Source organism: Anomalospiza imberbis, chromosome 1, assembly GCF_031753505.1.
Source record: "Anomalospiza imberbis isolate Cuckoo-Finch-1a 21T00152 chromosome 1, ASM3175350v1, whole genome shotgun sequence".
NCBI lineage: Eukaryota > Metazoa > Chordata > Aves > Passeriformes > Viduidae > Anomalospiza > Anomalospiza imberbis.
The window spans coordinates 67,241,016-67,259,063 of record NC_089681.1 but is presented as its reverse complement, the minus strand read 5'-3'; the positions used below and the strand labels follow the sequence as shown (position 1 = coordinate 67,259,063).

The 18,048-nt window shown below is 37.4% G+C and overlaps 1 protein-coding gene across 7 annotated transcripts in view; it reads left to right on the top strand.

Annotated features, from left to right (window-relative positions):
* The window catches only part of FHOD3 (formin homology 2 domain containing 3), a 370,799-nt gene that overhangs the window by 167,449 nt on the left and 185,302 nt on the right, over positions 1-18,048 (top strand). For all 7 annotated transcript variants that reach the window (XM_068195730.1, XM_068195740.1, XM_068195787.1 and 4 more), the window contains 2 exons: positions 2,947-3,014; positions 17,429-17,534. In XM_068195730.1, the coding sequence (XP_068051831.1) occupies positions 2,947-3,014; positions 17,429-17,534 (174 nt within the window). The remainder of the gene's footprint in view (positions 1-2,946; positions 3,015-17,428; positions 17,535-18,048) is intronic.

Below are 18,048 nucleotides of genomic sequence, written 5' to 3'. Positions count from 1 at the left end.
CACAGGGCAACACTTTAAACTGCTTATGTCAAACAAGCATTAAAAAGCACTTGCTATCTAGTTTCTGAATCATCTGCAGTGTGAAAACTTTGTAAGCATATGTGGCTTTTTCTCTCTCTCTCTTTTTTCTTTTTAATTTTGTTTTTCTACCATAGGAAAAGAGCTCAGAACTGATTTTTGCCTTTCAGTTTCTGCTGATGCATTTTTGTCACTTCACTTGCAGTCTAGAGCTTTCAGGATGAGCCTGAGGTCCCTGGGGTGCTAAAGTTACTGTTAACAAGTGGGAATTCTCAAAGGCCTTGAGAGCATCTTAGCAAGTGTCTCCCAGCTGTAATCTGAGAAACAGCACACACAATAAAAGTACAAGCTTTTTTAAGAGTCTGTGCAGTACCTTGGCTTACTCAGGCTTTCTTGCCGTGGGTGAGCTTCATCCTAGACTAAGGTTTTCTAAACCAAAACATCTTCTGATGTAGCATAGCCCTCATCACTTTCCTCCTTGGGTTATGGTCAGTGCATGTTTCTGGTGTCTGCCAGCACTGTAAGGAGTGGGTGTCAAGACTTATGCAGAGAGTATGTTGCCGTGTAAGAGTAACAGGTGAAGATGCTGTGGACTTTGAGCTGATTGAACAAGATCAGCTCTGTATGAGGAGGTACCTGTGAGCGTACATTGTCTCTGGTAGAAGATGTCAGAAGTGAGATGACTCACCTGGACTGTCACTCCTCAGATGGCTTTTCAACCCACCTCAAACATTTGTGACACGTGCCACAACTATTGTCAAACTTGATTCTTAGCTCTAATCCTAGACCCCTTTTTGAGCTGCAGTCAGTAACTTCTGTCCTCTTGCTACAGACGAGCAGGGAGAGCATTGTTTGTGCTGACTGCCAAGGATGAGGTTATGCTCTGTGAAAACACCAAGGAGAAAAAATGTTCAGCATTGTTTCTCTGAGATGTACCAAAAATCTTCACGCACTAATGCAACAACCAGTGTTATGGTATCATAACAATGGTTTGTTAGGACTTCACCCCGGGCTGGGATGATGATTTCTGTTTAAGACCAAGACCAACAGATGGCATTTGTTAGGACATTGATATTTATGTACAAAGTTGCCAGGACTTTAAGAAGTGGTGCCTCTCTTAATTAAGATGATAATGCACTGCCTTGTTTGGAGACATTCTGCTCATAATGATGCTGGTGAATTATGAATAGAGGGAAATTAGTAATAACAAATGCCAGATGGAGGTAACTTTCAAAAAGGAATATTTTGTGTAATGTGGCATGTAAAGTTGACAGACCGGGTCTTAGAAGATCTTTATTATTCTTTAGGCTTTCCTGACAAAATTACTCTTTATCCTGCCAAGAAATGTGGTCCCACATGCCAGTGTGTTTTTAAGTGAGAGTGATTAAAGTGTGCCTCTAAGTTTATGGCTTGAAGTGAAATCCGTTCCTCCAATGTTTTGTCAAGAATCTATAAAAAGTGCAAGAAAGGAGACAACTTATAAAAACAATAGTTTTGCCAGTTCTGTACATTCTGCCTTTGAAATCAGAGGCAATTAGGGATGAACAAAACTATTTTCAGAGTTAAAAAAAAATAGCGTTAGTTCTGCCGACATTTTACTTTGTATTTTTCCTTTGATTGAAGATGACTGTTGGAATAAATGTTTTTTTTTCTAGAATTAGACCCCACCTTCCTTGACTGAGGTAAAAAATTATCACTGAGTTATAAATGCATTGAATCCTCAAATTCTAGTCCCTTTTTTGCAACTTCCTGACAGAGGGAAATAAAATCTAATTTGGTTTTGTAGTGTAAAGTGGTAATTGAAAGAGAAATAGGCAAGGGAAAGTAAGAAATAAAATGTTGGGGGTTGATACTTAATTTTCTAATAAGATTATTATCATTCTATGGGCATTCCAGCTTTGATCTCAGGACCTGCTGGCCACTACTCTGTCGATTGCAGAGAGGGTGCTTTCATGATGATTTATGGATGAGGCAAGTGTGTCATCTGAGGTGACCATGAAGATTTGATTTTCCTGTCATTGCCCTTATATTGCATTAGTGTAGTAAAATTAAATTTAGGACTGTAGATGTGCATAAAGTCTTATTCTATCAAATAAACCAAGCGTAGTAGACCAGGAAGGTTTGAAGAGCTCGCCTTCTGCTCTATCCCTGCACAGTCACAAGTTTGCAACAACAGACTTGAGAGGCACAGTCCAAGACCTCTTCCAAAGGCACAAACATTGTAGCAGGGTTCAGAAGGATAGCAGAGTTGCAGAGTTGCTTTTGTCTTTAAATTATTTCTGTGAGAATACTTTAGTAGGGGAATAAATGAAGTAATACATTTCAGTATTGGATGATGAAAAGAAGGCTTCTGGTTCATTTAGAAAAAGGTCAAGATCAGTTTTCAGGAGAATAAAACACTGTTTTGAATTATGCTAAGAACAGACTGTCCGACTATTTCTGGTATTAACGTTCATTGCTATTGGAGAAAGGATTTAACAATAGAAAGATGAGAACATGAGAAAAGAATGTCTAGAGGGAAGGCAGTCAAGGATGGGATTCAGTGGCTCTAGCTTTGATAACAAAGGCAAAGAGTGGTCTCAGACAAGTCTTTTGAGATTAATCTGGTACTTTGAGTAAACCCTAAATTTACCTTAAAGCAGAAAGAACAGTATTTCTAAGCATTTTCAAAAACTCTAGAGAGAATTGTTTCTCACTGATTTTGTTGAAGCTATTTTGAATTTACCTGGAAGATGCCATCTTAAGTTATAGACAACTAAATCCTGGTTTACATGCACATTTAATGAAAGTCCTATATCTGTATTTTAAAAAGTCTGACTAATGAGAAGTGGGTGCTATGATTCTGTCAAAAGCTGTACTACATTCTTGCTGCTTTGTCAGTTTTCTTTATGCTGAAGTTTTTTCTCTTGTCTTATTTTGTTTTCCCAGAAAAACTTTACAATTCCAATGGACGGGAACTGAGACGGGCACTTTTTTCCTTGAAACAAATATTTCAGGTGAGCAAATAATATTTGTCCATTCTGTGATTTGAACATGAATTTAATTCCTTTTTCTTTTACCTTTTTTTTTTTAATATAGAGAATAACTTACAGTTTCTAGCAAAAGAGACTTTTAAGACTTCATTTGTAATTTGGAATTGGCCAATTCCTTTTTAGAGTATTTTATTTTTATGATCTGCAAACCTTCCCATGTTCCTCCAGTCTGTCAGAAGGACGAGACATAGCATAATGGCAGAGTGTGGAGTGTAAACCTACGAGGAGAGGAGACAAGAAAATTGAAACCCTTAGGTGAAGTTTAGACTGCTCTTTAGACAGTGGCATGTCTTGGTATTGTGAAGACTTGGAGGGGAACTTGAAAAGGTGAGTCAGGAAAACCATGAGTTAGGGTGATGGCCCAGTGTTGGCCTGATAATGGACAAATAGTCTGGGTTTAAGCCACATAAAAAACTGAAAAGACTTGTGGGAGACATGCAACAGTTCTGATGAGGAACCAAAATGTATTGGGAGATCTCTGAATGTCTTTGAATTTAGACTGAGTTTAGAGGAAAAGATTTACTGATTAGCCAAAAAGATGCTTCATAGAGCTGAGGAGGATTTGGTAGTGACTGACCATGTTAAGGAAAGGCATGGATTTGAATGTGAATGTTCATTATAGAGTAAATCTGAAATCTGGAGGATTTTAGGTCCTGTGAGGAAGTAGACAATGTGATAGACAAGTGGTGTGGTGCCACCTCATTTGCTTGAATTAAAATCTTGGATTTCAGATTGGTTTCACTGGATAAGGAGAAGGACTTGGGAAAACTGCAGGAATGCGAGGAAACTTGTTGGAGAGAAGAGGTCAGGAAATGTGAAAAAAAAATCCCATCTCTGTGAATTAGACCATGCTCTCAATGTGATTCTAAAATGGAATTCATTTGAGACATTCCATTTTCAGTAAATATAAGTGAGAACAATAAGAGGAGCACTTCTTTACTAATGGATACAAATGGAGGATGAAAACCTACAATTCTTTTTTTAGCTACAATAGATAGGTGGAAGGATTTCAAACTCTTAGTTTAACATTTTTGCTTTGTTTTAAATAGACATTTATTCTAAGAAGAATAAAAACATTTAAGAAATCTGCAAGACTGCAGAATTGTAAATTTTTTGAACGCATAATCCTTTTCATATGTTTCAAAGTTAAGTATTTAGAATTTAGAGAATGCCAGAATTAAAATTTTCTAAATAATAGGAGTGAGTGGTGAAGGGTGGACCATTTAATGTTAAATCTTGGTAGTTGAAGATGTGTTCTGGGTCAGAAAAATGTCCCTGATTTTTGAAATGTTTGGACAAAGAAATGAGTTCCAGTTCAAAACAGTCTGGTCATCTCATGAATGCAAATTGGGAAAAATCACTGTCTTTTCAAAAAACATTCCCTCATTCCCAGAGGGAGACTGCTTGAGAGTCACAGGGATGCAAGTTGGGTTTCCCTGTGAGGTTGCCAAGCATGTGACCTGTGTGCTCACAGGAAATCAGGCAGGTTTCCAAGAGTCTTCTCTGATTTCTTCTCTTTTTGTGCACCTCAGCTGTTTCTGGGATATGTTTGTGTTTCTCTGCATTTATGTGTTACACAGATAATCTGGGCACTTGCACATATTTAGCAATGAGAGGCTAAGCCTCTCTTACCACCTGTCCTGCCTCTCCAATCATGTATTCCCTTCCATCATCTATGCTCTTCCATCATGAATTCTCCCAGTTTGGGTATTCATAAATGCTCTCTTCCCTATGGGTTATTTGAAGTCTAGTATGTATTTCTGAGCACAAGTGCTCAGTGCTTTCAGAGAACACTCCAGTGAGATGTCTCTCTTCCAGCTGATCAGTTGTTCTAATGAAAATGCTGTTTAAATATTTATGCTAGTTAATTTAAGGGGTTGACTGTGTTGAAGAGTAACAAGAGAGAAGGGAAAAGCAATGCATAAACCCATATCTGTGTATGAATAGAGTTTTAAGTGAAACCTGGCTGGCTGTTTCAGGACATAATTTTCCTTGAAGAATTTCACTTTATTGTTTTCTAATGAAAGTGGTAGGGAAAGGAATTTGGAAATTATCAGTTACCACATAAAGAAGCTCTTTCCGGTGGAACTGTGGCTAATTGTTGAGGAAACGTACCCTTAAAAAAAATGTACATATACTTTTAAAATACAGGTTCTCTTAGGGGGGACTTGAAAAGTGATCCTCGAGCTGGCAGTATACATAGAATATGCACAAGTATTTGAGGTACTACACTTTCAATTGGAAAACAAGCCCCTGTCAGCCCGGGTTTACCTGCCAGCTTTGCTGTCCTTAACAACAGCATTGCTAAGGGCATCCTTTGAGTATGATTTTAGTTTATCTCATAATGAACCATGAGAGAGAATGTAAAGTAATTTTGTATCAGTTTTAGAAAGAAAAAGAAAAGCTGTTCCAGTTCTTTACTGAAGAAAAATACAAGTAAATATAATAAGGTTATATTATAAATGAAACATTTTTGTCCAAAATGTAATTTTTTTTTTTTTTTTTTTTTTTTTTTTAGTATATGACAGGAAAGTATGACACCATTAGAAATTTATCAGTGTGGTAATATATTTTTTAAAATGTGTTTTTCAACATAAATACATTTTTTTATTTTGTATGCCCTTAAAAGAGACTATTTTAAATTCCTTGAGAGTGTAATATTTTGGAAATAAGATGTTGACTTAACAGAATGTTTTCGTAATTACAAGGTTTCCGAGTGTTATGGAGACTTCATCATATCTTTAAGTGCCAGGACAGTTCATAACACCATTTTTTTTTATAATTTCATCATTGCTGACTTAATTTGGCACAGTTCTATGTCAGGATCATTTTTAATTTAAAGACTTTCAAGTAGTGTGCAGTGTCTCATTTGCATTAATTGGGAATAGGCCCAAGTTTTACATTGAATTTGAATTCCAAATAGTCAGAGCTCTTGATTTTTCACGTGAGGCCTCGGCAAAGCTTAGCAATGTTTGGCAAGAGCAATGTCTTTGTTTCAAAATTTAGATAAAAGATTCATTTGGCAAGTCCGCACTTGGAATTTCTCTTTGATTTCTTCTGGTGGGCTGGTTTTGGCAAAATGATGAAGGTTATGTGGAGCGTTTTGCTTTGGCAGTGCTGCCATTCTGTTCCAGTCATTCATTCTAAAGGGCTGATAGAGCCACAGTCATCATCTTTTTCTGAATTGTACTGCAGCTTTCTTCCTCTGTATACCAGTATGCTTTTTGACAAACAAACTTACAGAGTAAGATATGATTGACAACCAGTACAGTTTCTCTCCTTTTGAATGGATTTTCTGACAGACGTCTGAATTGCCTGGTCCTTGTATTTATCAAAACCTCATGAATTTTGTGCAAAGTGCTAAAATTTTCAAAGACATTGAGCAGAATCCAGCTCAACATGGCACTTAGAAAATCAGGATCAAAAAATGTTCTTCATTTCATAAGTGAGTTAAAAATACACCTGCTTAAAGCAATTAATTCAATACCACTCTTAAAAGCAAAAAAAATTGAGCAAAACCGAAAAATAAATGTAAATAATGCTATGAGATTTAAGTGATACTATAAAAGATGATGTAACATGGCCTGTGGTACAACGGGATGCAATATGAAGCAGGCATGCTTTAGAACCTATAAGCAAGTGTACCTTGTAGTTAGAAAGCATAGTTTCAAATCATGCTGATTGCATCATTTCAAAATAGGAAATAACTGGATAAGAATATGGTGCTGTAAGAAAAATAAGAAAACCATAAAGCTCATTTCAAGTCTGTTGAAATTGATAACCTTGTGGAAATCTGCATATTAAAATTTTGGAAAATATTTTTAATCAATATCAATCAATGCATTAGGTTTTCTGAAAAGCAGACCTCAAGTGTATATTTTGACGTCTTCATGAAAAAAGACAGTTCTTTTTTAGGATTGTTTTGCCTACAAGTGTCATTTGACAAGGGCAGGGGCAGGAGATCTCCCATTAGTTTTCTTAAGGAGCCTAGATTCCTATTTTGTGTTGTGATCAGACTATCAAGAGACACAGTTACAAAATTCTCTTACAGAATTTTCATCTGTTGTTGAGAAATTCATTAATCATTCAACAATTGAGCTTTGTGTTAAAAAATGTCACAAAGAAGAGCTATGTGGGGGCCCTGGAAACATTAACTAGAAGGTGTTTGGAAGACACAATCTTATCAGTGAGTGAAATCAAATGTCACACACTTCAGCTGCTAAGGAGTCATCAATCATCCTTAGGAGTGCAGAAGGAGTATTCTGTGTTTGCCTCATTGATCTCAAGGAAGGAGGCTGCTCCTTCCCCTCCTGCAAGCATGACTGATGACTCCTTAGGGTTTGAAGCTGTGTGACACTTGATTTAGGGGCTGCTGTCATCACTTGTGAGGAGACTGCCTGCCACCTCTCCCCTTTAAGAGCCTCTTGGAAGCGTTCTTGTTTAAGTCATGAAAAAGAGAAACCTTCATTTCCTTCACAAATCAAATTCACCAGAGTTCTATATAGCAGTTTACAGATCTGTTTAATCCTATTTTATAAAGGAGGTGTCTCATTACTGTTTAGAGATTTTAAATAAAATAGATATGACTCATTAAATGACAAAATGAGTTTCTCAGTTTCATTAGCAAGTAGAGTGCCTTCTTCATGTCTAGACAATGTTACAGGCCAAGATCTAAGAGTGCTTAATGAGAGTAAAAAATGTGCCCTGCTTACACCATAAAGATAGCCTAAAATTTGGGAAGCCACCAGTATTCTTTCTCTAATCACTGTGAATTTTTGAATTGTAACAGGAAATGTTGTTGAGCATGATGCCCCTGTCTAGCTTCCTCAGATGCGTAATACAATGCCTGGATGTTGCTTGATCTGTTGCTTATCTGCCATGAAGAATATACCTGGTAGGGTCTACTCTAGGTGACTTGTCTATGAATTTTTAATTCTGCTATTAACTGAGAGGACAAACACACAGTGTGTTGATGTATCTGCTGTCTACAAAAAGTGCAAAAAATGAAATTCTGTCCCCATCAAGTCAGTGGAATAAATTGTCTTTAGTTTCATTGCTATTTTTATCTGATGGTTGAGTGTATATAGGGAGATAGACTATGGTAAACTGAGATAAGTACAGCAGGAGTTTTTTTTGTTCATTTCCTGCTAAATGCCATTATAGGGGGGAGGCAACCAAAGATTTTCTGCCTAATAATTGAATAGCTTAATGTGAGACTGAGGTGAGACTTTTTTTTCCTTGCTTGCTTCTTGCACTCACAGGGGATAAAAAAGTTATGTGGGGAAAAAGATCTTCTAATTATCTGGGTCTACTTAACTGAATAAAATGAAATATTGAAAGCAAAAGGTGCTTGCGAATTGTTCAACATGTTAAATAGGAGCACAGTTTATTTTCTGTGTTCTTACTTTCAGCCTATTTTAAGAATTGTAGCACAGTTCAGTTCCCTCTGAGTTTATTGTTCTGCACAATGCAAAAAAGCAGCCCAACATTTTCAGTAGTAGAACTTCATGATAACTCTGGGATTTTTCTCAGGTTAACATGGCATCACCCCAGCTACAAAGATAAGTTCAGTGGGAGCACTAGAAATAAACATTGTATCATCACAGTAAGATGTCTTTCTACCTGCAGTTCCCTCATCAGATGCAGGAATCAGGCAGGTTATGTAAAAGTAGTGAAGTTAAAGTCACAGAAGAAGGAAAGCACCATGTTCAGAGTAAAGGGGAAATAGGACATTTTTGAAGATAGTGGTGAAGATGAGGCAGGATCACAATAATTCAATCTTGGTAATTGAAGAAATTAAACTTAAAGAACATAAGAGTGACATGGGAGCAACTTTGTTGTGCAGGCTAAGGACCCTTTCCTCTCTAAATATTTTCTTTAATTAACTTAAGACAACAGAAATTTTTTGGGATTTTCAGTTACATCCACTGAAGGAATCTTTGTTTTTGTCTTAGTTGTGCAAATCTCTATTTCCTTCGCTATATGTTAGGTGCCAATACAAGTGTTTTACTGACTTGTTATCTATCAGAAAAATGTAAACATGAAAGACTGTAAGCTGATTTTTCTCCTTGGTGAAACCTAATTTTCTCCTCTTTCAGTTTGTACCCATTACTCCTTGTCCTATCACTACAGTTCCTGATGAAGAATCTCTCTCTGACTTCCCTGTAGGCTCTCTTCAGATACTGGGAAATTGCTATGAGGTCTCCATGCAACCTTCTCTTCTTCAGGCTAACCAGCCCCAACTGTCTTGGCCTGGTTCTGTAGGAACAGTGCTCCAGTCCTCTAGTCTACTTCACTGCCCTCCTCTGGACTAGTTCCAACAGTTCCATGTCTTCTTATGTTGGGGGCACCAGAAACTGTGCATAGCAGTCCAGGTGGGTCCCACCAGAGCAGAGCAGAGGGACGGAATCCCCTCCCACAGCCTGCTGGCCACGGTGCTTTGGATGCAGTCCAGGATACAACTGGCTTTCTGGGCTGCCAGTGCACATTACTGGCTCATGTTGAGTTTTTCATAAACCCAAGTTTCCCCCACATTTTATCCTCCAAGTTTTCTCCACAGGGTGCTATCAGTTGCTTCTCTGCTCCACGTGTAAATGTGTCTGCAATTGCCATTACCCAGGTCACTTTGTTGAACTCCATGAGGTTTGCACTGGCCTACCTCTGAATCCCAAAGGTCCCTCTGGGTGGCATCCCTTCCCTCCAGCTATAGAACTGGGGATAAATTTTCATTGTTGTCATCACAGAAGCTGTTGCAGGCTGGCTAAGTATATTGCCTCACTGAAAGTAGGGAGGGATGATAATTTCCATGCATGCTGTTGCAAGATGTTGCTCCATGTAAATAAATGAAAGAATGGGAAAAAAAGGAACAATGTAAAAACACTGATGTCTTTGTGTCATGTTGTGGCTATGCTTCTACACAGATGCACATGAAATGAGTTGGGAAGGTGTAAAAAATGGTGAACAGAAGAAAATGAGGAGTGGAGCCGCAGCATGGAGGAGTGTAGGGAAAAGTTTGGAGGGAAGAGGAATGGAAGCTTGGCAAAGCTGGTGAGGTCTGTAAAGTGAGTGAAGTGCATTTGCAATCAACAAGTATAGCAAGGGGAAGGAGCTTCCACTGAGATACAAACCAGCTGCTTGGTCCTTGCAGGTCCTTTACCACTAAAATTCTTCTACCTCATTTATTTCTAGCAGCTGAGCAGTTTTGGGACATCCCAGTCCAGGGCAATTTTGTTCTCAAGGAGCTGTTCTTCCAGGTGTGCTGGTGGGAATTTGACAGAAGAAAGATAGCAAGTGAACCTGCTAAGCACCTGTCTTGGGGTAGTATCTGGGTTACCAAGTATCACAGAGTGGAAATACATGTATGAGAGAAATGAAATGGACTCTTTGTCACAGCAGAGGACTCTCGGATCTGTGTTTGCTTCATCTTCCAGGAGTAATGCCCTGACACAGAGTTGAACTGGGGTTTCATGTTTAGTATAAGACTTGTTTACTTAACCACTGGATCATCTGGTCCATACATTTTGTTTTGTAGCTTTGTAAATAATTGAGGTTGAAATGGGAACACAGTCTTGAGAGATTCGTAGGACTTCAGTTAATGTACGGATGTGTGTAGATACTGTATGGATGTGTGTGTATATGTGCGTGTAAGATTTTTGGAATGATTTCTTTCTAGATTTGTTTGCAATAGATAACTTGGCTTTTAAAATGGACTGAAATAAACAGTGACAATTAAATTAGATAATATCAGGCACTTCTGGATTGGCAATCTAGTATTTTAATTATATCAATAATTTTGGAGTCCAAAGGACAGAACTATAGTTTGAAGTGTGGGAAAGTAACTATAAATTATATCTTGGCAATCTGTGCTCCTTCAATCACTTCCTGACTATGTTTACTCAGTTTTCAAGCCAGAGTGAGTTTTTCTAATGACAAAAATTGCAAGCCAATCTTGATCTGCAAAATGCAACCTGTTGCTTAGCCAATAAAAAAGCTGGACCATGGAAATGCTTTGGGATTTCTGTTTCTAATAGAGCACAACATAACTTTTATTACTACATCATTTTAGTCTTGTCAGTGGGAGTAATTATCTTGCTGGTAACTTCAGCAGATGTGATGCATACTGAAGGCAGGTAGCAATACTTAAAAACATTATTGTGGAGGCTTAGTTATGATATATTTCTAATGTAGTCACTGAGGTTGCCGAAGTAGGCAGCCAGAAGGGCGGCTGAGAGGAATTGCGTGTTAATTTTGCATTGCTGCTGGGATGGGGAATTGTATGAGCATTTGAAATTGTACAGGGTGCCTGTGGACATGAGGGCTCTCAGGTCATGGAAGTGTATTCTGGTCTGTGTTGCCACATGGCTACTGCTGCCCAGGGCAGTTGAATTAGGAGCAAAGTATGAGGTTGGTTTGGGATTTATTTTTTTGTACATGTGAAGGTCTGCCAGATCCAGAGGAATGCTGAGGAAAAAAAAATCTGTTTACATTCTCCTTGTACTATTAAGTATAGGCAGGGTGAAACAAGGACCTACTTATTGTTGATGCTGGATTTTATCATTCTGCCTTTATGCACTCAGTAACAGAGAAAGATTTTGAAGTATATTGGGCAATATTCCTTTATTTTACTTTCTTGTGGTGGAGTGCCAGATACATTGTCATTTGAGATTTATGCCAGCAAAAGCCTGCAGTTGTGCATGGTTTGCTCTTTGACCTGCCTCCTCCTTCCTCCCTTTCCTCACCAGTCAGCTGCTGTCCCTCTGCTGCTAATTTACATCCCCAAATGAATGAAGCTTAATCCCTAAACCTTAATCCTCCTAAAACCAGCTGAACTTTGTGATCCTATCTTGACTTTGCAGGAGATTAAAAATAAAAAGGGGGGGAAGGGGGTGGGGACTGTTTGAAAAAATGTGCTTTAACTTCTAAAGAGTGCAGCCATCTTTTATGTTTTCAGAGGGAAAAATGCACTGGCATTTTATTATCAATGTATTTTTCCTTGTTATCTTATTTTTTCACATTGAGCATAATCATTTGGGATTTCTGTTTCAGTTCTGTTTCTTTGCTGTGCAGTGTGAACTCTTGGCAGGGGAATCTGAGGAAGAGAGCTTTCCAAGGAGACCTTGTTCTGACATAATAATGTGGACTAGGGACAGTGCACTCTGCCATGATACTATTTCATAGATTAACATAGCAATTAATCAAAATTTCACTAGCTCTCCCTCTTGAAAAGTAGGGATATTTACTTCAGTATCCAGGCCAGGTAGTATCTGAATGAGCTGTGCCCTTTCTGCTCATAGGATTCTGTACTGATATGCTGTCAGCAGCTTGTCCAAAAAGATTTCAGGCAGCAGAGGAGGTTGCTCCTCCTCTTTAAGTTGATATATGTTTCTTCTCATATGCATGGTGCCCAGTGAATTTGCAATATTCATTTTACCTTTTGCCTAGGTGAATTATCACAGTGTCAGAATGTGAATTCAGTATATCTTTGTGAAGCTACAATTTTTGGTCTACAGACAAAACCAGAGCTGATCTGATAATCAGAGTTTACATCTCTCTTAACAGGGATGTTGTAGAGTGACAGAGTAGAGAGGGAAGCTCTTCCTCTAGCAGACAGTGAAATGCATCAACCACTGGAGCTGGTTTGAATGCAATCCCCTCTTGTAAACCCACAGGCAAAGCTTAGCGAGGAGATTCTCCTGTCTGTGACTGGTACTCTGCCAGTGCTGCTCTCACTTCTAGGCTGGATCGCAGCAACTTTTGCATTTTGGAAGGTTTGGTCAGTACGGAATGTAATTGCTGGCTCTCTCAATAATGTGTCATGTGGAGAGCACAGGCTGGGGAACCTGGAAACCATGGGAAACTCATGATTTTCCTTATTTAAAGAAGTGAACATTATAAAATGTGCAGTCTTTAACTCTGTAACAAACAGGAGAGAATTGTACAAGATAGAATTAAATATGGGAATGCTTAAGCACATAGAAACAATGGGTTAGCTTATTAAAGGAAGGGGAGGAAGCTCAAAACATAAAAATGAGATTCTTCTTGGTGAAAATCTTATAGACAGGCAACTTTTTTTGTTTTATGATTCCTTGGAAAGACAGTATTCTGCACAGCTGTTAGCCACGTAAGAAAGAAATACATATGTGCATATCCAAGTGTGAATATTCACTTACTAATCCAGTTTCCCCAAATACTTGGAATGAAGCTTTCAACAGTGTTTGTTAGATTAAAAAAATCCCCTTGAGAAACTATGTTCCAAAACCTCAATTCTTATTAGGAAATGAAGCAACTTTCTTGTGGCATAAAAATAATGATGCTTTGGGTAAAAGCTTTCAACCATATGGCCCACAGAAATAGCAGGCTTCAGAAAAATGTATCTTAAACAGTACATAAACAATTTATCTTTGCATGTGGAAACTGCACATCAGATGAAACATGTTCTTGAAAAGTTCCATTCCTTAGAAAAACATCTTCAGTCTCCATCTTCAGGTAAGACCCTGCAAAGCTACATTATAAAATATATCAAATGGTACAAACGTGTGGGAAGACAATGTCCCCACTGCTTCTACCAATGGCGCAGGAACCCATGGTGCAGACTGGTTGATCACAGGGTTTGTGGGGTCTTTTTAGTTGCTAGGCTGAGTTATGGAGGTGAAAAAGTATGATTTGTGCACTTTATCAACCACATAAGCAAGTTTTAAAGTTACCACTTTTAGTGTCTTTTGTGTTATACATTGGATAAAAATAGACATCTATTGCACAGACATATATTATCTTCTTTGAGAAGCCTAAAAGAGAAAGAGACATGATCTAATTGACGTCGGTGAATAAATGAGCAAAATATATTTATCTGATGAGGCCACTGGTACCTTTTTCATAAAGACTTTTAAATAGCCAGCCTTTGTGTCACTGCACAATCTTTATGGTTGCAGCAGCTTAGCAGTAAGCTCAGAGAGCTTTGCCTGTTTTGCTGCTTTTCTCATCAGTGCCTTAATGCCTGCTGATTAAGGGCTCATAAATCTTTGCAATATTAGCAGAGGAGTCCATTTCCATAGCAAATGGCAACATTTCCCCGCCTCCTTCTAGCTGCTATCACACACATGTGGCATGTACTTGTAGGTATCATTGTCATCCTTATGCCATATATTCTGAACAATGAATGCTCTCTTCCTGGTAACCTGAACCTCTTAACCACTGCTAGAGAGTAGCCTTTACTCTTGAGGTCACCTAACTTGGCAAGTCAGTGAGTTAATGGGTCTGAAAAGATTATCCTAGAACAAAATTGATGTAAACATTCTCCTTTCAGTGTAGAACGTATAGGCTTGCGTGCCTTTCATCTTTCACTGCACATTCCAGATGTTTGCTTCTTTCCTCTCATCGTATATACATGATGGGATAGATAATGTACTGAGTTGAGATTTATGTCAAAGGCATGATGTGTTTGTACTCTACTTCATTACACCTTCTTTTTCCCTTTTATTTGGGAAAGGAGAAGTACCTTAAAAGCCTTTTTTTTTTTTTTTTAATTCAGGTTTGATTTGTTTATTCAGTGCTTTCCAAAAGCAGTCTGGTTGGAGTTCCTCATCTCTATTTCCTCTGCTGTTCCCCTGCAATATATCTCCTTTCAGTTTAGAGTGACTCTATGACTTGGTTTCTTTGAAAAAGCTCCAGAAGACAGATCTCAAAATTTGCTTTGGATTGGCCCATATTAAAAAAAAAAAAAAAAAAAGTAATTAAATAACTAACTAAACAAACAAATAAATATCATCAAGGTAAAACCAGATTTTTAGCTTGTTTTATTTTTTTGATAATCAAATAATAATTTCTTATTTTTCCCCAGGTGATGCACTAATATGTATTCACTGTTTAAGATTATGGGAAAACAACCTAAAGTTACAGTGGGTGTTTCAGTTTTTATCTTTCACTGAATGTCAGCAGCTTTTAATTGCTAAATGCTATTAAAAATTTTATTTTGTTTTTTGGTTCAATCTGGAAGACTTGAAGACTGAACTACTGTTAACTTCTCTGCTATATGGATTTTTTTTTTTTTTTTTTGGTAATCCAAATGTCATTTATTTTGCTGTTCTATGTCATTTATTTTTCTGTTCTGTTCTATGCCTGTTCTAAAAACAGGCATTTTAGGTCTATTAATAAAAGTCAGAATCTGCAGACCACAGTTATTCCTACTTTTTCCTGTTTTTCCAGTGTTCTTTATTTCACTGTGCGTCAATCCAGAATAGATTCCTTTTTTCCCAATTCAAAGACTATGCAAACACACTTGATGCAAAATTAAAATGTATGCTCAAGTATCAAAAAAAGACATTTTAAGAAAAAGGAAATGGTTGTGAACTAGGATAACATTACCATATGGAAAAATTTGTGATTATTTCACTCAATAATTAGATACATTATATATATTGTTTCTCTTAAATTAGACAACTTGTTACCATGACACACAGCCTTAGTTTACCTGAAACCTTAGTATACTTTACATTAAAGTTAGTCAGGAGATTGCATGGATATATTTCCTCACTTGAGTTTTAAGAGAAACTGGATTCAAAATTCTTAGAGAAGAAAAAATTATTTAGGTATCTTTGAGTTAAAAGCACCATATAAGATAGGGATACATGGGAGGGAGCACTCACCTCGTGGTGAAATTGAAGAAAGGAAATTTGTCTTCATAAAATTGTGGGCTTGCATCTGTAGTGCCTTGGTCTGACATGTGAGTTTGTAAACTTCTTAGCTTTCCAGAAAACACTATAAAGGCTTCTATCTAGCTGTTGGAAAAAAAAATCACAGTCCTAAAAGATAAAACATAGAGTCTAAGAAATAAGAAGAATTTTTAGCTCAAGGGTGCATATGCAGGGGTGGATTTTCTCTTATGTGTTTTGGACTTTTATGGTATCCTTTCACCAAGATGTGGGGTATGATTGCATGCTTCCACTTTGTATACTTTTATATTTTATTTAAAGGATAAATCACTTGTATTGTGTGATAAGTTTGTGTATCTCTACATGACTGTATAATATTTTTCAAATTGTTTTAACAAATTTGACCGGCTAAAACATGGAAAGGATTTTTTTTCTCATAATTTCTAAACTTCTCACAAACTGATAGATCATCTTCCAATTATTAATATCCCCTTAATAATATCAGACTGTAAGAATTATGTAAATTATCTCAGGTGAAAGAAGGAAATTAATAATAAATAAACCATCCAGCTGAAAGAAACTTGCAGTAAGTGAAATGTCTCACTAAAAGGGGCTTGATTCTTTGATTTCTCTTGGCAGTTTGCTAAGCGTTTACCATGAATTCAGAAATCACTCTCAACAAATTTACTGTATGAATCTTGGGTTCTTGGAGCTGCGTTCTTGGAAAGCTGGAATTTATGTCTGTTACACTATTGTGTATGAAAGCATAAATTAAGATTATTTAAAAGAAGGCAGTTGGCAACTGGGATTGTCTGCAGAGTAATTCTCTCCCATTAATATCTTTAATTGGTCTTGTGCCTACTTTGCATGGCTAATTCATTAAGGGCTGTTTAATCCAGCTCTTAGTAGCTTCTTACTTTGTCTGCATGAGCTTTCTGTAAGAACAGACAAGCTTTAGATGTGGTGCTCTATAGTCCCTTAGCACAGTATTAAGGCTTGTAAGGCCCAGGAAATGCCTCCACTCCCTGGTGTCACTTCCACCTGTGGTATGGGGTCATTCTGCTGTCCTCAGGAAAGAGCTGATGGTGAAAAAATAGCGAGCCACTTTAGCAAGTATAAACTCCTGTGAAATTTTCTCTTGTATTTGCTGTTTTCCATCACAGCGTAGGCATATTGTCTACTGCTGCTCTTATCTTTAACACTTTACTTTCCCATTCTAAATATAATGAATTAATATTATGTTAAGGTAATAAATATAATATTACATTGCAATAAAACCAGTTTTAAAGTTTTGCTGTACACAGCTAAAGTACTGAAACTGGAATTATGCTAAGGAATAGAGATGGTGTTCTCTTCTTGATACTGACACTTTAGGGCTTTAAGGATATTTGTTTATGTGATATGATGAGATTTAGTATTGTGGAGAATGTCTGCAAGGCTTCAATGAGAAAAAAATGAAAAGTCATATTTTGCAGATTTTAATTTTCTGTAGTTGACTGAAAGGTTAAAGCATGTTTTTTTTCTTGCTTTGCACTGATGTATTTCATTCTGGTTTTAAAACTCAAAATTCTACTTTTGGTCCTCTCTATAACAACTTTTATTATTAACTTGCTTACAACATAAAAACATAAAATCAGTGTTGCAGGCATGCATTTCTTTTTTACATTATGATATAATCTGTTTCTTTGTCTTTCAAAAATCTAAATCAGCTTTTCCTTTCTCCTGTGACAGGATGACAAGGACTTGGTTCATGAGTTTGTTGTTGCTGAAGGTCTGACTTGCTTAATCAAAGTGGGAGCAGAAGCCGACCAGAATTATCAGAACTACATCCTGAGAGGTAAAGGAAATACATCCAAAAGTTGTTTTTATGGCTTGGAAGCCCTCACAGGTCTGCAGGAACTTGCTGTGTAAACTGTGTTTGAACTTGCTTCTAAGCTTGGTCCTGATTCCTTCATGTTATGCAAGAAAGTTAAGGAAGATTAATACTCACCACTAAGCAGAATGAATTGGGATATTTGGAAACATGATAGTCTCCCCTTTGTTCACCTTTTCTTGTAGGTTACACTGCAAATCTCTAATTCTAAGAAAGAAAAGTCATTCTAAAACCTTTACTGGATAACTGTGTCAGAGGGCACAGAACAAAATAACTTCTTGGAGTGTGGTCATCTTTTACAAAGGAGCTGCTGCGAGCAGGTTGGACGTAGCAGGAGTAGTTCTGAGAGCTGTGTTTCTCTCCTTTCTTGCAGTGACGGGTGGCTATTGACCTCTCAAGCTGCTTAAACCTCTCCATGCTGCTTAAACAGTTGAAAAGTACCAGGGAAACAGAGAGGGGAAGCACCCAGTCTGCTCCA